The 22,900-nt window shown below is 46.9% G+C and overlaps 1 protein-coding gene across 1 annotated transcript in view; it reads right to left on the minus strand.

Annotated features, from left to right (window-relative positions):
- Positions 1-22,900, minus strand: part of TMC3 (transmembrane channel like 3) — a 650,080-nt gene that overhangs the window by 439,168 nt on the left and 188,012 nt on the right. Inside the window, exon 4 of the mRNA XM_078684118.1 lies at positions 3,493-3,574. Coding sequence (XP_078540244.1) covers positions 3,493-3,574 — 82 coding nt within the window. The remainder of the gene's footprint in view (positions 1-3,492; positions 3,575-22,900) is intronic.

The raw sequence follows: 22,900 nt of genomic DNA on the forward strand, positions 1-22,900 counted from the left end.
TGCCACAAGGTGGCACTGTCTAGCTAATTTAGAGATGACCAGAACAGCAGTTAATTAATAATTCAATATATATTTAAAAAAGACTATAATAGCCCCCCAAGCCATTCTTTTAGCTTTTGGGGGCCTGAAGTAGTCCGAATTGTGACACTTGATGGTTAGTAGTTGTGTTGGTATTATCATTGGTAGCATAGCAGGAAATTACTAAAGACTTTCATATTTTCTCAGTCATATCAGTAAAGTCAACTGTGTTGTTAACCTGTTGGCTGCTGCCGTCGGCCAACGGTCGTCACGTGCACTACCTTGGTAGTGCTGCGCACGTCCGTTTGCCGACACTGCCCCACCCGTTTTTTGAACGTTTAGCACTGGAGCTGAACGTTAGACGCAGCCAACGGGTTAATGTTACTTCCTCTCTTGCTCTCTGCGCCATGAAACCGCTTGGTGTACCTGCGCTTTATAAGCATTTTTAACATAACATAACAATGTGTGATGCAAGCTGCAGTGGCCTCCAGAGGAAAGCCCTGGCACTTATTTGTTTTTTTACAAATTGAGCACTGGGCTATATAAAAATGGATACGTTTCAAAGTGCCAAAAATGGTTTTATTTCCAGACGACTGTCAGACCCCAACTTTCCTGCCTCCTTTGCCCTGGCTCCAAGCTGGCTGAAGTGACATTGTGGGGTTGTTAGGCCCTTTGTGTGAAGGCAGACAACAGGCTATTCAGCTGCAATTGGGGCTCTGCTTAGCTCTGCACTCCCATCCTGCAAGCATATGGCCCATTAAGACACACCTAATCCCTCTACTCTGTGACTGTCTGGGACGAGTTCACAAAGTCTAAATATCTGGTATACCCAGTCATGGAACCCAGACCTGACTAAAGGCACAAAAGGGCTAAGGACAGAAAATGCCACCTTTCTAAAAGTGGCAATTTTAAAATTGTAATCAGAGACCAGATGTTACCATTAAAAAGGGTTTTCAATTACAATTCCAAAGACACCAAACATGATATTGCTGCCAGCTCCTTTTTGCAAATTACAGCTTTTTAAATGTAATTAGGAATCCCCAATGTTATCCTTTGTAACGAAAAACGAATATAAGAGTTTTTTCACTACTAGGACATGTAAAATCTAAAAGTACATGTCCAACCTTTTAAGTACACAACACCCTGACCTATGGGCTACCTAGGGGCTATCTTACGAGTGACTTATATGTAATAAAAGGGGATTTTAAGACTTTGCAAGGGTGTTTTAATGCCAAGTCGACATGGCAGATTAAAACTGCATTCAGGCAGCATTGGCAGGCTTGGGACATATTTTAAAGTGCTACTTAAGTGGGTGGCACAAAAAGCGCTGTAAGCCCCCTAGTAGCATTTAATTTACAGGCCCTGAGTAAATGGTATACCGCTCCACAAGGTACTTTCAAGTAAATGGAAAATGCCAATGTAACCATGTTAGAGCGGGGTGAGCACAAACACTTTAGCACTCCTAGTCCTAAGGCCAACAGAAATAAGGTAAGCAAAAATGGAGATGGAGAGGCAAAACATTTGGGGGGAAACTACACTAAGGCTGACAGTGGAAAATACAACTAATTATTGGAATGAAACATGAGTATATTATGAAATTCCTGAACAGTTGTTGTTTTCAGGATACTGACCATAACATTTTCAGCTACAGCTCCCTGGCCATTGTGTTAGAAGTTCTCTTACTGTACTGAGAACAGGTCCATCCTCTTTAGGATTGCAGCATGTGTACTGTGAAAATGGTTTTGTGATAAAATATTGAAGATACGAATATTGTGAGGGCAGAATATTGTGTCAAAAATAACAAGGACCAAAATATCGAGAAGGGAAGTGCAAATAGGTAAGCATAGATTTAGTATTCTTAACTCCATAACTATGGACCTTTAAGATATATATATCGTCAAGGTACATATATGTGTAGTTAACCATAGTAAAACTTTGCTTGCCCTTAGAAACTTACCTTCACAATGTTTTTGTCCTCTATATTCTTGATGCAATATTTTGTCCACACGATATTTTTTTCTCTATATTTTTTCCAAACACCCTGGAAATATATGAGTTTTGGTTTTCGCGACGTCCTGCATGCAGGGTCAGTCACAGAGGGTATTAGTTTCAGGATACAAAGTCTAGAGAAGGAATAATTATTCGGTGCCTTTTACCTATCATGGTAAATATGCACATGTAAACCTGGCCTGTGCAAGCAAATAGATGAATCGCATTGTCATTTACTGGCATTTTAGTAGTAAACCTCCCATTAAAAATGTTGTCAGGTTCAACTTTTTTCATTCAAAGGAATATGTAGTTCGCAAGCAACTTCGAAGAGCAGAGTATTTGTAGCTGGGTCAGGCACTTTTTATTTCTGTTATATGCTTTATTTTTTATTATTTATTTATTTATTGTGATTTTATATAGCGCGAATATTAGCCGAAGGTGTCAGAGTGCTTTACATAAGAACCAGTTGCGATACATAAGGACTTAGGATTACATGAGTTACATAAAAGATACAAACAGAACACATTGCAAATGTACAAGTTGTAAAGTCACACAAGCAAGAGATACAAACAGAAAAATTGCAAATGTACAAGTTGTAAAGTCACTCAAGGAAGAGATACAAATGAATAAACTCTAAGAATCACATAGGAATGGTAGTGAGTACAAGGGTCTACTCATATAGTAGTGATAGAGTTATCTCTATATACATATATATATATACAGATAGATTTGCTCAGCATTACATTTTGCCAGCATTAGGTTTAGACAAGCATATATCACATATTTACAGAGTGAAAAGAGAAATAAAGAGAAAAAGGGCTAGAGAGCGGTAGGTGGGGGAGAAGAGTTGGAGGCTGAGATTGGTGAGAGGAGAGAGGGGGGACCTGATGGGTAGAAAGAGACAAGGCAGTCCAGCAAAAGAGAAATGACTGAAGGTCGGCAGGATGGAATCCAGTGGACCAAAGGAAAGCACAAGAATCAACAGGATGGCGGACCCGGGTCGTGCGCATCGATGGAAATCATCTCAAAATGGCAAGATGTACCCAGGTCAGGACCCAAAAACCATGAGAGCAGAGTTCCATTAAGTGGGGTCGGAGGGGGGGACGCAGTCACAGCACCAAGGGAGGGCAGTAGAATGTCTGCTGTTCCGCAAGATGGCGGACCAAGGACAAGAGCGACAGCAGGAGATGGTTCCAAAATGGCGGGGCGCACGCAAGTTCCAGTCCAAAAGTTACGAGTGCCAAGTCCAAAGCAAACCAGTGAGCCGAACCAACTTAGGAAGAACCAGAAGGGGAAAGGAGCAAGACAGTCAAAGGGGGGGGGGGGGCGGTCTCCGAAGCATAGCCGTGCCATCTGTGAGCACAGGGATCTGGGCAACTTCTTTTAGGAGGACATATGAAAAGTTGCAGCATCACCTCTATGACATGCGTGAGCTGCGGAAGTAAGCTCTACACATATGTACCATTCTCAGGTTCTAAAACTTACTTTCGATCTTCTTGATCCGCATTTCCCAAGGAATAAACAGGACCAAAAAGTTATATGCCAGTCGGAGAAATTTTTTCCACAGCTGAAAAAAAGAGACAAAATGTATTTTTTTATTTCACGGTATAAAACAATGACCATACAATGTGCGATCACAGTGTGGCACTGTTAGTTTGAAATATCATTCTTAGACAACCATACAGTTGTATCTCTGTATTCTCAAGGCTTTGCATCAAATGGCAATTTTTTGCTAGACCTGTCATTCAGCTTTTGTTACTTCTTCATGATGTGATACTATGCACACTGGGAACATTGAGCCTAATGCACTATTATTCCATTCACAATAGGTAGTCACAACATTTTTTGCAAACCGACCTATGTACTAATGGGTTGGTTCCCAAGATACCGAATCACAGAGGGTGGCAGAACGACCTGCCCAATTAATATTTATCATCAGGTCGCAATTTGTGATGCCCTTTGATTGGCTGCAATCATAGAGACAGTGGTCAGCAAGGGGCAGCAGATCACCATTCCTGTGATCACTTGCAGAACCACACATTTATTTTTTCAAAACAGTCCATGTTTCATATTTTTTTATTTCATTTTTAATAAAAATGCTTTTTGGGAAAACTTGAAGATGAGAAGGCAATTGTCCTCTGGCCCATTGGTGTTTCTCCTAAGGCTACCTGCACATTTCCCAAATGGGAACATGTCTTACGGGGACCCCTTCTCCTTTGTGAATCACTTCCCACCTCAACTCAGGAGATTACAGCCCATCAATGGTTTGCAATCCTAATTGCAGTCATAAACCATTGCTATATCCTTTCCTACTCGGAAATAAGAGAGGGACGCCCCTATCATGCCTCCTCTTATTTGCGATTTTGGAAGGTTCACAAAAGTCAGAAAGCATTTTATGACTCTTAAAAAGGCATTTGTTCCTAAATAAAAGCCAATTTGTAGTTGCACAACTTGAGATTTTGCAAATTGCACGGTCTGTTATTACAAACGGCCAGGCCCCTCATTCTTTAATTCATATTATGCGATTAACCTACATAAATAGATCAACATTAGAACTGTTAAGCAAATCACTGTGTGGACTTTTCTGTGAGCTAGTTCTAACCTGTTCAGTAGCTGGTCTGTTCCTATAATGATGTATGGCGTTGTTGTCTTCAAGCGGCCTTTGAAGGGAGCCATCATTGATTTTCTTTCCACACTGACATTGATGTTCATTAACTAGATGTGCCTCGATGCGCTCTTGTTAACCACTTGAAGGCTATCACTGGGAACTTCCTGTTAATAGCATTTACCACAGCGGCTGAAAGCAAACTGCAGTTCTACACATGGAAAGTGGGGACAACCCTGAACGGAGGACGTCCTGCAGCTGAACCCGAAATGGCATGGAGGCTAAATCCATTTTCTCTTTGTCAGTGGATGCACAGGTCAGGGGGTAGTAACAGCATGACATCACATAAGCAAGCTTTTTTTCCCAGTGGGGCTGCAATCCACTAAAAGGAGCTCATACAGACTCAGGAAGGCTGCCAAGGAAATGGAGGGGCAACCTTGGTAAAGGCACTCTCAATTTGAGAATTCGCAATTAATTGTGATTTCTCAAATTGCGTTTACATTTAAGGAATCACAATTTGCAAATCCTTAAATGTAATGCAAGGACCACTTTAGAATAACGATTTCGCTACTAGGGGGCACAAATTACCATCAAGTTGAACTTGATGGTAATTTGAAAAAACTTTGAAAAATGCACCATAGTGCATTTTTCAAAGTTGTAGGTTACACACACACACACGCCCAGAGCAATTTCAGCTTTCCAACGCGGAGGAGCATCAGAAACTGTCTGTGCCAGGGTGTCCGTTTGCAAGAATACGGAAGAAATCCAGGCTACCGGCTAAATAAAAAACAAAAACCCCTGGAGGCCATTTCACCAAGATAAGAACATTTTTTGAAGCTGTGAGAATCATGCCCTATATAAAGCAGCAGTTGGATTAATAGCGATAAAACGTTGAGACACCAGATACTAAGCATTTGTCCCAGAGAGAGCTAAACAGAATTACTATTTGAAGACAAATAAGGACACGCACAGTGCAGTCTATCTATGATGAGTCAAGGCTCCAGACTTAAGGAGCGAGTCACTCGAAAGAAGACCTAGAACATTTGGAGGCCTCACCCGTATTCGCAAAACTCCGTTCGGAGTACCCTTTGATAAACTCAGAGGTATAACCCGTTCTGATTCCACAAACCTTCGCCCGTTATAAATATATGCAAAATAAAAGGTCCTGATGAAGATGGAGACCATTGATATTGTCCATTAAAACGTACTACGGCCAGAGAGTGTGACAACCCAGACATCAGCACAGCAATAGAGGGTGGATGTTGTCATCCCGTTTTTTTTTTTATAACTTTATTTTATTGATTTTTGAGCAGACAAAGGTACATTGAATCAAGGAAAGATACCCAATGGCCCTAATAAAACGCAGCCGGTACAACCAGTGACAGAAGCATCTAAACTCAGCATGCACAATCGGCGTCACAGCTAGAAATCACCTGGGAGTAAATAGGTTTGTCTGCCCGAGGGCCATGAGTACCGATGATTTGATAGAAATCAATATGCATCTCTCTCCTTGAAGCTTACCCCTCCGCAAACTCCCCCCCAACCAAGCCCCCCTAACCCAACTCCCCCCCTCCCTCCCCGGAACCGGTGTGCCATGCGCCATGTAGGAACAATGTATTACGCCCTTTAGGACCCATCCACAGGAGTCGGAGCATCCGTGAGCCTAAGCAATCGCAGGTACTTGGGGCAGGTCACTTCATTGAATTCATGCGCCAGCAGCGAGAGGATCGGTTGCCATACCATGTGGAAGGATGTAAATGTAAATGTAGTAAATGTAGTATACTTGTAAAGCGCACAGCTGCCCCAGCAACGGGGCGTCCCGGCGCTGTATAACTCTGGGGAACCCGTCCTGGCTTTCCCTGTGGGATGGTCCCTTGCTGGGAGTCCCCAAGGTGGAGCCAGGCATCCCCGGAATTGGTGGGGCCGTTGTGGAGATTAGGCAAGCTAATGCCCAGAGTTGCCGAGTGGAACCCCTGATTAGAGTAAGTACCGAAGCGAGAATTATCGAGTCCGCTGACCAAGGTCCACGACGATGTAGTTGAGTTTGTGAGATTAGCTTGTATGCGCTCCATGGCAATAATGTACCATAATTTGTGCAGCCACCCAGTGTGCGGGGGGCGGGTTCTAGTGCCCCAGAGGGATAACATATGGTGTACAGCTGCGCCCAGGGCTATGCCCATTTGTTTCCCAAGTGTGGATTTTTTTTTTTATAATCTGTTTATTGATTTTCTTCAAAAGGTACATAATAAAGAAAAGTCATTTGATAACTTTAAACTGATACCATTACATTTTCACATACATCGTCAGTATATACATAGTACATGTCTTCTTCTGTACAGTCGATTTCTCAAGGGCAACATCTAGCAATCTAGCAAGAAGTACATTGTGTATTCAGTGCTTAAACTTACAGTCACTCATCTGACACCAGGTTTCGCACATAATACGTGAAGTAACTCCAGTAATCCTTCGGTCTAGAACGTGTTGGTAACTCCTCCTCATATGTCAGAAGTCTATCTCTGCAACTTGTCATATCTCTAAGCCATTGGGACTTTGTGTTTTTTTTAAATTGTTCCAACATTGTGCAATTTGACGTTTAGCTAATAGTAACGCTATAGCACTAAATTTGCGCTTACCTGCCTTTACCTGTGGTAGAAGCCCCAACAAGCAAGTACGTATCGAGCAACCCACTTCAGCTCCCACCATTACAGTGAGGTCGTCAGTGACTGTCTTCCAAAATTCTTGTATTTTCGTACAGCTCCAGGCTAGGTGTATAAAATCAGCCCCGTCTACTCCACACCTTTTGCACAGTGCCTCCTCCTGTAAACCGTATCTTTGCATTTTGGCTGGGGTATAATATGCTTGGTGGATATACTTGTAGTGTATAATGCGTAAGTTACAGTTTGGTGTGAGTATTTGTACCAATGCGCAAGTTTGCTGCCATTCTTTTATTGTTAGTGGGTCTGATAGCCGTGAATCCCATCTTGATTTAGCCTTATCAGTATTATACGGAATTTCTGCCTGTGCTGTTGAGTATAATCTTGATATCAAGTGTGATGTATCTGAGTTCGTTATTATGAGTTGTAGTGCATTTAGACTCTCCGGTTCGTTGGGGAATATGGGGTAGAACCTCTGCATTGCTCTTTGCAGTCTGTAATAGGTAAAGCGGAACAGTTGTGTCTTGTTTTGGATGTGTGTCAGTTCTGCCTCACCTTTGAACACCCCTTCCTGAAATAGATCTCCCATTCTATCTATGCCTACCTGTCGTAGCAGATTCATACCCAATTTTTCACTAGTTACTGATAACTCCGGATGGTGGTGTAGCGGCAATGCTGGCGCATATAGCGGGAGCTTGTGTGCTAGATGCCCAAGTTTTTGCCATGCTTTAGCTGTGGCTTTAATAGTGTTTATGTCCTCCGCATGTAGAGGCGGCCGCTTATGAGTCAGAATTGCTGTCAGCGTTATTGGCCCCGCATCGCCCTCTTCTACAGCTGTGTGTGTATGATATGGCACCTGGTGGTATCAGTAGGCAGCATATTGCGCTTGTGCGCATAGATAGTATAATAAGAAATCTGGCACTGCGAATCCTCCCCTATCATAGGGAAGCGTTAGCGTTCTGAGGTCTATGCGTGCCTGTTTGCCCACCCATATCAGCTGCAATACCAGTGATTGTATGCGTTTAAAAACCTCCCTCGGAGGAGGGATGGGAATATTATTGAAGAGGTACAGGAATTTAGGCAGAATATGCATTTTTACAATCGCAATTCGATCTGCTAATGACAGTGGGAGTTGCAACCAACGTTTAATTTTGTCCTCAAGCTTTGAGATAGTACTACCATAATTCGATCTCAGTACCACTTCCGGGTTCCTGTGATACCACACCCCTAGGTATTTTATAGGGTCCGTCTGCCAGTCTAATGGGAATTCAGTTTCATGTGGCGCCGTCGTGTCTGTCAGGGGGATAATTGACGATTTAGACCAATTAATGGCTAAACCAGAGTGCCTGCCAAATTTTATGTATTCCCTCAATAGTGGGGCCAGATATTCCTCGGGGTCACGCACATATAGTAGCATGTCGCCGGCATATAAGGAGATGTGTAGGGGTCTGGATGGGAATTGTAAGGCCGAGGGTTTATGTTTCTGTCTGACAAGGCAGGCCAGTGGCTCCAGGGTGAGCGCGAACAGTAATGGTGAAAGTGGGCAGCCTTGCCTAGTCCCCCTTTCAATGACAAAAGTATCCGATAAATACCCATTTATCCTCACTCTGGCCTTAGGTTTTGTGTACAATAAAGACACCCAGTTAATACATCTCTGGGGGAATCCCATTCTTTGCAGTATAGTTAGTATGTAGCTCCATTCTATTGAATCAAAGGCCTTGGCGGCATCTAGCATGACTGCCACTGCCTTTGTGGGTGGTGTAAGATAGTGGGAGAGGGCAAACAGTGTCCTATTGTTGTGTGATGTGGCTCTTGTCGGTATAAACCCCGCCTGATCAGGGAGCACCAGATTCGTCATTAGTGGCTGTAACCGTATTGCTAGTAATTTTGCTAAAATCTTTGAGTCAACATTGATCAGCGATAGTGGTCTATAGGATTCGCACATCTCTGGGTCCTTAGTTGGTTTCAGAAGGGCTATTATTACCTCTTCTCTTAATGTAGGCGGTAATTCTGCTTGATCAAATGCAGCACCATACATGGCTACTAGATGGGGGGCTATGATATCCACATATTTTTTATAGAATTCGAAAGAGAATCCATCGGGGCCCGGGGCATTCCCATTCGGTAAAGTCTGTATCACTTCTGTCACTTCCTCTACTGTTATTGGCAACGCTAGGTGTTCCCTTTGACCATCGGATAGCCACGCAATGGCCACGTCTTCTAGATATGACAGGATTTCTGTAGGTGAATCTGTTGATTATGAGGTATATAATGAACAATAGTTATCTACAAAGCATTTTAATATATCCATAGCCTGTTTCTTTAGTATTCCCTCTTTTGATTTTACTTGTAGGATAGTCTTATGCCCTTTACCCTCACATATTTTGGTCGCTAATATTCTCCCTGGCCTACCCCCTTCCCCGAAGTTCCTAGCTATGTGCCTTTTAGATATGTATTTTAGCTCGTCCTCAATGTAGGATTGATGTTCTGTGTGTAATTGTCGTAGTTCTCCTAACAGTGTAGGGTCATGTGAACTTTTGTAAGTCTCTTCCAATGTTTTCATGCTTTCCTCGCACCTCCTAATTTGTTGCCGGATGTCCCTCAGAATGCCCACTGTGGTACCTATGCACACTCCCCTTATCATGGCCTTAAACGCTTCCCATAAGAGCCCCGGATCTTCCACCGCTGCATCATTCAACCGAAAATATTCTTTGATCGCCTTATGTATAGTGTCAGCATACACTGCGTCTGTTAGTGCTTGAGCGTTGAATCTCCATTGGAATGGGGGTGGTGTATAATTAGGTATTTGAAGTTTCAGCAGGATCGGGTTATGATCCGACAGTGTTTTAGAAAGAGTACGCAATGTTTCCGACCATAACACCACATTATCTGTACCTAGCCAGTAATCAATACGGGACCAACTGTTGTGGATCACATTCATGTGTGTCGCTCCTGGTATGTCTGGATATATGTGTCTCCAGAGATCTGTCAACTCTACATCTTTCATTATATCTAAAACTTTCGCTCTAGCTTTTTTGTGCGGTTCTATCGAGTTTGTAGAACAGTCTACCTGATCCACCAGGGCTATGTTCAAATCTCCTCCCCATATGATCTGTGTGTTCTGTATTTCATGTAGGTGGTTCCATAGCTCCTGAAAAAACTCTGGTGCATCCACATTCGGGCCATATATGTTTACTAAAGTTATTCTCTGCCCTCGTAATGTCCCCTACACTATAATATATCTACCATTCGGGTCTGATATCACTTTTTGTGTTATGAAATTTGTGCCCTTACGAATCAATATTATTACCCCTCGTGAGTATGACGAGTAATTGGCTGTATATGTTGATTCTGCCCATCTCGCCCCAATGGGTTGATGTGTATTCGGCGCTATGTGTGTCTCCTGTAATAGAGCTATATCAATCCCCCACCTGTTGAAGCATGCAAATATCTGTCTAATTTTCTTTGGCTTTGTAAAGCCTCTCACGTTACACGTTAGGAGGTTTAAGTGGGTTTTACCGGAGGTATTCACTTCATGCGCCATTTAGTTGTCAAACACATAAAAATAACAGTTCTAGCATAAGTTTGTTTGAACTAGTTTTGTGTATGATAGTGACTGATCTCAGTTGTCCTGTTTACCTTCTGCCTTAGAACATGTAAGTTAGCAATGCATTCGAAATGATCTGGTCTCTGAACTTGAACAAAACCCTGCCCCCATCCCTTCCCACCCACTCCAGCAACCCAATCTTGCCGAAGCCGCTTACCCCACGTAACACCCCTCTGTAACATAACTGATGTGGGGATCACCCTCCTAGAGGACCGCTGAGGGCACACCACACCATCCAACTAAATGGATGGGGGGCAGATCTGTTTCACAATGGTTAACTGTGTGATGTAGTATTTTCCCCAATGCCACATAATACTGCAGGATGTATAGAGAACGACCACTTACAACATCCTGCAGCAACATCCATATAGTCGTCTAATAACATGCCCGCGATTTACAAGAACATGTTTGTTACCAGCGTGTACTTTTGGCTACCCAATGTAGAATAATAGGTAGCCGAAGCACAACCTATTATCTCCAACATCATGTAGTTCGTACTGGCGGAATTTTACCCGTAGTCTATCCATGTATTGCAACATCCTAGCTCCTACTTCGCTCAACTGTAACATGCAGGTCCCAATCTGGCAACGATCAGTACCCGCTATATATCTAGCAAATGTTTATATTCACGTCTCTATATCATGTGGTCCATATGAGGCAGTACTGCAATGTTCTCTGCCCCATCACTTATAACAACTCACAAAGAAGAGTAGTTCATTGAAAGTATAACAGGGCTGTCTCACATGTCCTTTATATTGTACAGAGTCCCCCTCGGCGTATTTTCCACAACCCCTCTCCGGAGGATCCATACCGATCACCAGCCCATATACAGTTTACCTTACTTTAGGTGTCCACCTTGTTTCTTTCTTGTTATCATCCGCTCAGTTCGATTCCTGTTGTTGATCTCCCCATGCCGCAGCCTTGTTCTGTTTCAAATTTTTTTTGACAAAGGCGTGCGCTGCTTTGGGACTCGTCAAGAGTATTGATTTTCCTTCCCAGGTTACTTTCAGACGGCAGCGTATAGCATAGCATAATTTATATTGAGGTCTTGTAGTTTCGCTTTAGCCGCTGTAAATTCTTTCCGTGCTTGCTGCACTGCCACTGCATGATCAGGGTAAAATTCAAGTTTGTTACCTTGATGCGTTATCTGTCTCTTTTCTCGCGCTAGTCTCAAGATATTATCTCGATCTCTGTAGTTTAAAATTCGTGCCACAATTGGTCATGGCGGAGCCCCTGTTGGTGGTTTAGGTGCCAGAGATCGATGCGCCCTTTCAACTATGAAGATTGGTGACAGTGTTTCTGCCCCAAATATTTCTGTGCATAGCTTCTCAACGTACGAATCCATGCGGCCTGTATTTGTCGTTTCTGGAATCCCCGTTATGCGAACGTAGTTGCGCCTTGATCGCGCTTCCAACTCCTCCGCTTTAGCTTTTATGACTTCCAGAACTTTTTCCATTCCGTTACACTTGCTGGTGGTTGTGTGCACTTCGCCCTCTACCGCTGAAATGTGTGTTTCTGCCGTCTCCAACCGTTCTCCATGTTTTTCCAATTTGGCCGACATGTTGTCCACTCGACATGTCAAATGATCTAACTTTCCATTTATATCTTGTAAATTTGACTGTATGGCTTGTAATATTTTTTCCATATTGCTGCTCGCTTGTAGTTCTGTGGGGACTTCTCCATCCGCCTGTTCTTCAATGCCTTTTGTCGCCTTTTTGGCCTCAAATGTTATCTTAGTTTGTTGCTTGTCCGGACGCACCATGGTGGTTCTTTGTGTTGCGTCTATTTTGCTATTGTGTGCCACAGAGCGAGTTAGCCTGTTATTTGCCGTCGTCGTGGTGACAGGGGTGGTATGGGTAACTATGGCACAGTAACGGTGCAGAGCTGTCTGGAAGTCCACTCCTCACGCCACCCCTCTCCTCTCAAGCAGCAGTCCTCAACACTTCCACCGTTTTAGTAGATCATTGTTTGTTGGCCCGATGTTATCACTGCATTTGCACACTAGTTTGCTATTGAACGCGTGTGCAGCTTATTCCAATGTTTTCTTGCGCCTCAATACATCACCATCCCTCCATTTATTTCAATCGCACCATCACGATGTATGCATTTATCTTCCTGCTATTAGCACTGGCCGCTTATTGGTCATTCATACGTCAGCGGTACAAACTATCCTTACCAGATGAGATCGGGCGTCTCACCTCTTTCGCTCTGTCCGCATGTGCGCTTCCTAGCCCGCATGACAGTGTCCCCAATGTGCGTATCTTTCTGCGTGCTGCTCCCAACCTCCTGTTTAATCCCACTGTTCAGCTCCGCTTCCACCACGTACTCCTATATATTTGCCAGTAGGGACGGCCGCCCCCGGTACACAGCATGTGAATTTAGTGTGCTGCAGATCGCCGATTGTGTGCCGTACTGTAGGGATTTATCCCAAGGTAATGGGCGCCGCCATCTTGTCTGATCCCGCTAGCCTAGTACCTCAATCTTGGCACAGCGCGGTTTCCATACGTGAGCTTACCGCCTGGTCGTCGTTGTGGTGGTGCTTCAGCAGTCCATCGCTCACCTCCCCGATTCCATATACCGACATGCAGCTGTGTAGCTAGTGCCGATGCAGAATCTTTCCGGTCGGCTAGCTTCGGACGCCCGCCATTTTGTTTTCCGGACTCTCACAGTATCCGCGGTGAATAATCTTAGTATCCGCCTCTGTTCCAGCAGTTCAGTAGTTGTGCTTTATTCCTGGTAGTTTCCCCTACACATTCTGATGTGCGGGTCCAAGAAAGTCGGGTATTGGGTATCTTAAATCCCGTAATGTTCACGTCTGCCCTGCGGAGCTGCGATCTTACTCAGCCATTCCGCCGTGCGCCCCCTTGCGCCTCCCACGTGTGGATTTAAGTGGAAAAGTGAGTGCGTTAGGCAGACCCAAGAGAGTGTAGGCGGGAAAGCGGGGAATCTCAGTTTCAAAGTAAGTGTCCACATCCTTAAGGACCTCCTCCCAAAACCCTTGCACCTCCCTACAATCCCAAAATATGTGTGTTAGGGTGCCTGTTTCTCTACAACCTCTCCAACATTTAGAGCTTCGGTCGGGATTAACTTTATGCAATCGAGCTAGGGTCAAATGCCAGTAAATGGCCACTTTGACCGCCGCTTCCCTGCTCCCAACATTCTTTGCAGTGTGGTAAGCCCTATAATAGATCTGCTGCCATTCCTTCAGAGAGAGGCTCCGACCTACTTCTGCTTCCCATCGGCGCTGACCTATCTTGCGATGCGGGAGGGTGCAACATGAGGTACAATTCAGAGATCATTTTATGATCTGAGTGCTTAGAGAGGAGCCACTTCTCGTAGGCCGTGAGCTTACGGCTAACCAAAGGGTGCACATTTCTGGAGCAGCCAGTGACGGAGCTGAAAATACTGAAACCGTTTGGGATCTTTGATGTCATACCAGTCAGGCAATTCAGAGTAGGGGATGAAGCCCGGGAGATCAAAAAGGTGACCCTCAGAACGGCAAGGCGATGCGTGCCAGTGAGGGAAAGCCTGTGCGTCCGTGCCTGTGGGAAATTCGGGGTTATCAAAGAGGGGAGTAAGAGGCATGGGGAAGGAGGTGAGATTCCTTTTTACAGCAACCGAGTCCCACACCCTCAGCACAGAGCGAGTAATGGGAGATTTATGCAGGTACGAGGGGCGATCTGACGGTTTCAGGAAGGGTACCTTCCACAATGAAAGGCGGGCCATCGCCCTATCCTGAAAGAGCCACCTCTTGTCGGATTCTGGTCTGCTCCATTCCACTAAATAGCGAAGTTTGGCCGCCTTGTAATAGTTAATAAGATTGGGGATCCCTAGACCGCCCTCAGCAGGAGGACGATAGGCCAAATCGCGACAAAGCCGCTGCCGTTTCCCGGCCCAAATAAAGTGTTGTATCTCTGACTGCAGCATTTGGATATAGTGCAGGGGGGGTGCAACTGGTATTGTCTGAAAAATATAGAATATTTTGGGCAGTATAGACATTTTTACCCCAGCTACCCTACCTAGCAGTGACAGGGGGTGCATCCTCCAGCGGCGCAGGGCATTAGTCACTTGGGAGGTGATATTGGTATAGTTACGGATGAGTGTTAGGCCGGTAGATGGGGTTAGCACGATCCCCAGGTAAGGGATTTCGCGCTGGGTACGCAGTCCCCTTAGCTCCATAAAAGCATCTACCGGGGCATTCTCATGAAGGCCTAGGGGCAAGAGCATAGATTTCCCCACATTAACCTTAACGCCTGATACCTTGCCGAACACCTCAAGCTCCCGCAGAAAAGCTGGAACGGAGCGTCCAGGTGAGGTAAGAGTCACTAAAATGTCATCCGCATATAAACTGACTATGTGCTGTTCCCCCCAGAATGGGATAGCAGATATATGGGGATTGTCCCGAATCCGCTGCGCTAGGGGCTCAATGTATAGCGCAAAAAGCAGGGGACAGAGGCGACACCCCTGCCTTGTGCCCCTCCGAATATCAAAGGGTTTTGAGCATACCCCATTGACCCGTATCGTTGCCTTAGGTTTGTCATAGCAACTCGCCACCCAGGCCCGAAACAGATCTCCCACCCCGAAATGTGCTAGCGTCCTATCTAAGAAACCACAATCCACCCGGTCATAAACTTTCTCAGCATCAACCGAGAGCAACAGGGCATCGAGGTCCATATAATGGGCTTTATCTATTAAATGCATGATCCTCTTGGTGCTATCGCTGCTTTGTCTATTGGGGATAAAGCCCGATTGGTCAGGTTTGATTATGCCCGTGAGGCGCGGGCCCAACCTGGCTGCTAGGACACCTATAAACAATTTCAGATCTAGATTGAGGAGGGAAATCGGACGATATGCTGCGCACTGGGTGGGATCCTTCCCCAGCTTCGGAAGGACAACGACGTCTGCTTCCAACATCTCTGCCGGAATCGTTCCTGGGCCATGAAAGGAGTTGAACAAGCACGTCAAGACTTGCACTAAGGAGTGGCAAAAGGTCTTATAGAAACCAGCGGAAAATCTGTCCAGGCCCGGTGATTTCAACGGTTTGAGGCGGGATATCACACCAATCACCTCCTCCAGCCTAATGGGAGCGTTAAACGCCGCCGCACCTGAAGCGTTAAGAGCTGTAGTGGCAGCCCGACTAAGGTATCCCTCGCCTGCGCCGTCAATGGTGGGGTCCCTGCTATATAAGGAGGCATAGAAAGTTCGGAAGGCCTCAGCAATCTGATCATCGCCTTCGACCCGATCCCCGTTTGAGGTATGAATAGCCGCAATTCTGGAGCGCTTAGTGCGCGCCCGGAGTTTGCTCGCGAGGAGCTTCCCTGTCCTGTCACCCCCTATATAATAGGAGTGCTTGAGCCAAAGAGCGGCATATTCAGCTCTATCGAGGTAAAAAATAGCCAGTTGTGCTCTGGCTGCTTTGAGTTGCCGCCACATGCGCGGGGCCCCGGTCCGGCGGTGTACGCGCTCGAGTTTCAGCACCCTAGCTACCAACTCCTCTCTCTTCTACCTACGCTCGTGGTTGTCAGATGCGGAGATAGCGATATGCTCCCCCCTCACTACCGCTTTGAGAGCTCCCCAAAAGGCCGCCAGTGGAGACTCGGCGGTGTCATTAGATGCCAACTAGTCCGTCATGCACTTTTGCACTTGTCGGCAGGTGTCCGGCCGCTGCAACAGAGATTCCCGCAGTCTCCATTTCCCTCTCTGTTTGCCCGGGATAATTTTGACAGAACGGACCAGGGTATTAAGGTCGGAGGACCCTATGAAAGGATCGAGGTGAGCATAGGTGTGGTGTACATGGGAATAAAAGGAGTATTGCGTGCTGTGGGGGTGAGCTGCCCTCCAGATATCTACCAGTCCTCTATCTTGGAGCCATTCTGCCCCTACCTTAGAAATCGCCCCGTGACCCTGTACCTATGACCTGACCTGTCCTTCTCTGAATCCATAACTATTTTAAGATCCCCCCCAATAAGATCCATCTGTCCTGATAACGGAGGATGTCTGAAATTGAATCTGTAAGAAATGTCTCTTGACCAGAATTGGGGGCATATATTGAAAATATAACTACAGAGGTGTCGCCCACCCAAAACCTGTAAGCCAATAGGCTTCCTTTCTTCTCCGCTACCTTATCCCCAACCCTGCCTTGGAATTGCCTTGCAAGGAGTATGGCCACCCCCCCCCCCTTTATATCGGCATAGAGGAATAAAATTGGTGGGGAAAGGCCTGGGACCTCATTCTATGCCAGTCTTTAGGTAGCAAATGTGTCTCCTGTAGTAGACAGATAGTGGCCCACAAATTCATTAGGTAGCTCAGAATTGCACGTCTCTTGATGGGGTTGTTCAACCCCTTCACATTAAGGGTTAAGACTTGGGTCATAAGAAAGGACTTGGAAGTGGTGCAGTTGTGTAGTGTCCAATTATCAAGAAGGGAAAAAGCAAGCGCGCATACTCAGATCTCCGTGCTGCATAGCTCCTTAGCGCATAAGAATCCTACTACATATCTACCCCAAAGATTGCACACCGGTTCCACCCACCCTCTACCCAGTCCCCCCTCCCATCCCATTCCCGATCCCCCCCCTAACCTCAACAAACCCTCCCCCAATCTCAAAAATTGTCTAGCATCCGCAGACTGAGCTACAGTCACTCGGTCCTCAAGAAGTACGGTCATGGTACCAGGGTGACCCAGGCTCCCCGCCCGCCGCCCCTGCCCCCAGGTAACTAGTAACTCATGTGCCTGCTGTCCCCTTTGCCAGTTTAGAGAGAATCAGGGGCCGTGGTATCTCGGTAAACAGCCGCCAAAGCCGAAACTCTCTCAGCGTTCATTAAGCTTGGTCTAGTTTTGCTCCGGAATTAGGCGAGCGATGACGCCTTATCGTCTGCCATTCATCCCTCGACGACCTCAGTGAAGGCTGTGGGGAGGAATCCGGACCGTTCTGAGCGAGGCCCAAAAGCTTGTTAGCTTTCTGGAGGGACCGGAGTTGCTGGAGCCTGCCGATCCATTTGAAAATTATGCGAAAGGGATGGCCCCAAGAGTAGGCCACCCCTTTGGAATGAACCCCTTCCATGCTGCTGTCGGCCATTGGCTGACGGCAACGCTACCTCGCGGCCATGCCCGTTTTGTGGAAGTGCCGCACTTCCGCAAAATCATGGGCACAGTAGAGGGGTTAAGGAAAGCGGTCACCTCCCTAAAGGCTTTACATTTCTGGAGCGTGATGGAGGCCAAATCCTGATAGAGAGCAATGTCCCTGGTAAGTGATTGGTTGTTTCGAACGGGCCTCTCTCACAACACGTTCTTTGAGGGGGAAATCCGTCAGGAAGGCTAAGATGTCGGGTGGAGGGGCCTGGGGCTTTCCTCCCTAAACCCACACGGTGGGCTCGGTCGATGCAAACCTCAAAGTCCTGGTCAACCCCCAGTATGTCCCTGAAGAGGCCTTGAAGGTACCCTGTGACATCTTTCCCCTCGGCCTGCAATGGAACGCCTCTCACCCGGATGTTATTCCTTCGGGACCTATTTTTGAGGTCCTCTGCATGAGCTTGCAAGTCCACCTGTTCGTCCTAAAGGCGGAGTACCTCCTGTTGCAGATGTTCAATTTCCTCCGATTTATATCGATCCTCCTGCTCAAGAGCGGCCACACGTTCGCCCAACGCATCAACATCCCGGTGTATTTTGCGGACCTCTCCTGCCACCTCCTGTTTTACGGTTTGAAAATCGTCTCTGAGGGTGTTAAAGAGAGTTTCCAGAAAATACCTAGTGATGGGCCCCTCACACTCAGCCTGCCCGGTGGTCGAAGGCGATGCTGGTGATGCAAGTGGACCCTTATCGCCCAGTGTCGACCCTTTGGTGAGCATGTCTTTCAATGTGAGGTCCCCCTTCTTCCTCACGGAAGCCATGCCAAAGATAAAGCTGCAGGGCGCGCCCAATGGGAAATGCTCTCTAGGCATAGCAGCCACTCCAGTTGTGAAGCACCTAAATAAGTCCACCGGACCACAGCATTGAGGTCAAATGCGAGCTCCGTCTGGCCTTGCGAGAAACGGTGCGGCGGGATAGCTGGAGGGCAACCACCATTAAAGAGAGTGCAGCGAGAATCAGGAGGGCGGTCCGCATTAAAAGTCCCCCCAGATCAAGGTCTCCAAGAGTAGCGCCCACATGTAAGGACCAGCGCTATGCCAGGTAGGCCTTCGAGCCCCGCCGCCCAGCTTCCACTGTCCGTAGTGCCCCACACTGGCCGGGTGACGCCTCCTTTGAGAACTAGACTCCTTCCACGAGGGAGACGACCGCAACCAGGCCCACTCAAATGCACGGTCCACAGATCAACACCGCAGAGACTGAAGCTCGCACTCCACAAGCCCCTACTTGCAGTCCCCAGGGCCTATGCAGGTAGGTCAGATGGTGCCGTGGATCCCAGGGGGGCCTTTAACGTATCTGTAGACACCACCCTCGCCCGCGTTGGTCCGTGCTCACTCGCATGGTCTGGGCCCAGCACCCTGCAGTTAAGGCTGCAGATCCGCACCCAATCCGTGCTCCCTCCCTCTGAGGACAAAACACGTACTGTTCCCTGGACGTCATCAGTAGGGGGGCCGGCGTCAATACACAGTTTGCGGGGGTACGGGGGCAGTGTCCAGCGAACGTCCGACGGGGGCCAGCCTTTCACGCAGCTCACCACAGGCAATCGACGAAGACAGCACCAGGCCAAGGTACAGGCTCCCCCAAAAAGGTCACATCCAGTCCACTGGTCCTCGCATAGGTAGTCGTCACCTCCACCTCCACAAGCACTGCGGTGGGGCCCGGGGGAACAAGGGCCTTCCTGCACTGATCTCGGCGGGCTTCTTCGGCAGGGCCGCGGCAGTGCGCTAGAGTTTCCCGCCTACCTGGCAGCCTCCTCTACTGCCTGTACTGTGTCTGCTGGTGGAGCGAAGCAGCCCCCTGGCAGAGCGGGGGCCGCTCAACGCTCGCTGCTAGCTCCCCACAGTTGCTAACTGCTCAGGGCTCCACAGCTCTCCCGGCACCGAAGAGCCGCTGCTCTCTTACCAGGCAGCCGCCATCTTGCCCAAGCTTGTCCGGGCTGTCCCGGGGAGAGCGGCACGGCAGTCTTCACCCTCAGGGCCTGGCAGGATCTCTTCTGGGAGTGCCGCTATGGTACACGCTCTGCAAGGGGGCCTCCCTAGGTCCGGCAAATGTCTTCACAGGCTCCCGGCAGCCCGGCCAGGCAAGGGCGGCGTTCCCATTTTCGGTCCCACCAGGCCACTGCCTCCGGCACCGATGGTGCCCTTGAACAGCTGATCAGGGCTCCCTTCAGGCAACACCGGAGCCGCACTCCACCCTTCGCCGTACCTCCGCTTCAGGCAAGAGCAATCGCGGGATGCTGCAGTGGCCCCGATACGGCGATGCCCCGCCACCGTCATTGCCTGGGCGCCATATTGTTGAAGCTCGCCGGAGCTGGCCAAAGCAATTGGAGCGGCGTTCTGGGAGTATGTAACTCGACCAACCTCTCTCGATGGGCACCGCGGGACCCCCACTCCCTGTGCTATACTTGCCAGTGCTTTGCGGGGGGGACAGCATGCAGAAAACACTGAGGGCGAAGGGCCACGGTGAGGAGCCTCCGCAAACCATGTCTGGTCAGGTCGCCATCTTGGCCACGCCCCAGTCACCCCGTTTTTTTAACCATCTGTGCATGCAGTGTTGGTCTGGGGCGTGGTATGGAAGTTTGTAGTATGCTAGTGATATGGTTATGGGTTATATGAATAAGGTGTGAGTGTAGGGGACTGTTTCTTTTTCTCATTCTAATTTTAATTATTGAAACAGTTTTTATATTTTGAAAACATGGAAAATTGAATCATGACAATGTAAAATATGAAATGTTGAAAAGAAATGAAATGTTGAAATGTTAATTCTCAATTTTTGATACATATGAAAAAAGAAAAATATAATAAAATATGAAAAAAATAGCAATCAAAGTTGTTGTGTCGAGAGTAGCATCTCTGAGACCCTAGTTCTGAGCTTGGGAAAGCCACCAGTAAAGGAATATAGGTTGTGTGGGAGGCTGCTTTGCACATTTTTTTCCTTTTCCCCCTTCTCCCAAACCTTAAAGGTAGATATGTGTAGGGGGTCCCTTTCAGATTTCTTTTCAATTTCAGGGGTGCAACAGGGTGTCCTTTTGACACCGTTGCACCCTTGAAATTGCGTTGAGCATGCAATCTCGCCGGTAGGCCCATAGGAATGAATGGGAAGGCATTCCTTAATTGCGACTAACAATTTGCGAGTCGCAATTAAGGAATGTCTGGGAGTCGCTAATTTTATACCGATTCCTACATAAATAAGCTTTTGCAGTTCCTTAATTGTGAATCCTTAATAATCGAAATTAAGGAATCGCAAAAACCTCGATTGATGCATGTACCTGTGAGTCCCCACAGAACCACTACTTTATATGGCAAGAGCTTCTAAAAACCCTGCATGAAAAACGAACCATGGGACCCTCTCCCTTTACAGGACTTGTCTCCGACCCACAGGACCTTAAGGGAATTTTATATTTAGGGTCTGATGTAACCCAATAGAGGGGATAATAACTTGATCAACATATAAGACATAGGCACTATTAGAAAGAGTCCTCTTCTCTAATAATGGCAAGAAATTGGCCAGCATGTGATGGCAATGCTTACCCCACTAACCTTAGGGGAAGCTGTGCAAAATGTAGACTTCCCACCTGGCCTTCACTACACGGAATTTAGATTCAACAGCCCAATGGGATATGGAGATTCCGGGCCCAAATGGGTCTTGGGACATTTCTGACTAGAGTAGCAAAAATATTTGCATTTGAGGGAAACATAACACCAAGATGCATTAAAACCGGGCTGTGATGCCCGGGCAAGGACACACTTAAACAAAAAAATGTTTTTGTAATGTCTTGAGGGCAGATTTCACACCTCAAAAAAAGCCTTTCTGGCTTCCCTTATTGTTCTAATAAACTGGGTCCTCGAACCCATGTTCTCATAGGACCTAGGATCACCATCAGCTTCCATATGTTTCTTAGACATTCTTTTGAAGCAGCCAGTTATTGCTTGCATTGATCATGTCAAGATGTTCTATCAGTATTGACTATGAGATATAGTAGTTGGGTTATGAATTGTTAGAGCATTTTTGAAAGATTGGAGCACCCAGACAGAGCATATTTTGGTAGAAAGTGAGCTCAAGATTAATGGACCCAGTAGAAAAAGGATCAAAATGTAGATGCTGCACTTGGGGTGGGGTTGGGTGCAGTGAGACACCCAGCTGACTTAATGAAGGTATTTCGGTATGGGTGTGAGTTTGGGAAGCTGAAAGGGCCCTTGTTTTGACACCTCATATAGTAGGGTGAAAGAGAAAGGTGGGAGATCAACGAGTAATGCTACATCAGTCATGTTTGATCAGAGCAAGTGAGGAGATTAGTGTCTTAACTAATTCGAAGGAGCTATTTGGACTGATTTCTTGTCTGTTGAGTAAATTAAATCTAGTTGCAGTGGCTGATTATTTCCATGCTCATAAATAAGTTGAAGTGCAGCCCAAGGATTCTCTGTAAAGATTTGTGGGACCAAGATGTCTGGGTAGAAGTGGATGGAGTAGGTAAGACAGGAAAGTGAGGAAGCAACTAGAAAGTAGATTATTTCAGTATAGCATGAATTGAACATGAGAGAGCGGAACTCCAGCCAGTGGTTAAAGTTGGATATGAGAGAAAATGTGGGTATCATCTGTGTATTGGTGATAGAAAAAGCCAAAGGAATTGGTGATATTCCCAATGGATGAGTTTTAAACTGGCACTGATGGAGTGAGCAGAACAGCTCGGGGCTCCACTCGTCAGGCCACCAACCAGCTCCATCCTGCATGGAAAAAAATTCCAATCCAGCACTGAAAAACATCTCCGGCCGACCCTGAGCTAGGGGGCCAAGCGGCAACACAGAAGAGCCACCCTAGAGAACTGAACTTGGTGGCTGCGCCCCACTGCCATGATCCATCCTAAGATGGCGGTGGCTCATTGAGGAGTTCGGGGGCTGGGGTGCT

This window comes from Lissotriton helveticus, chromosome 3_1 (assembly GCF_964261635.1).
Source record: "Lissotriton helveticus chromosome 3_1, aLisHel1.1, whole genome shotgun sequence".
Lineage (NCBI taxonomy): Eukaryota > Metazoa > Chordata > Amphibia > Caudata > Salamandridae > Lissotriton > Lissotriton helveticus.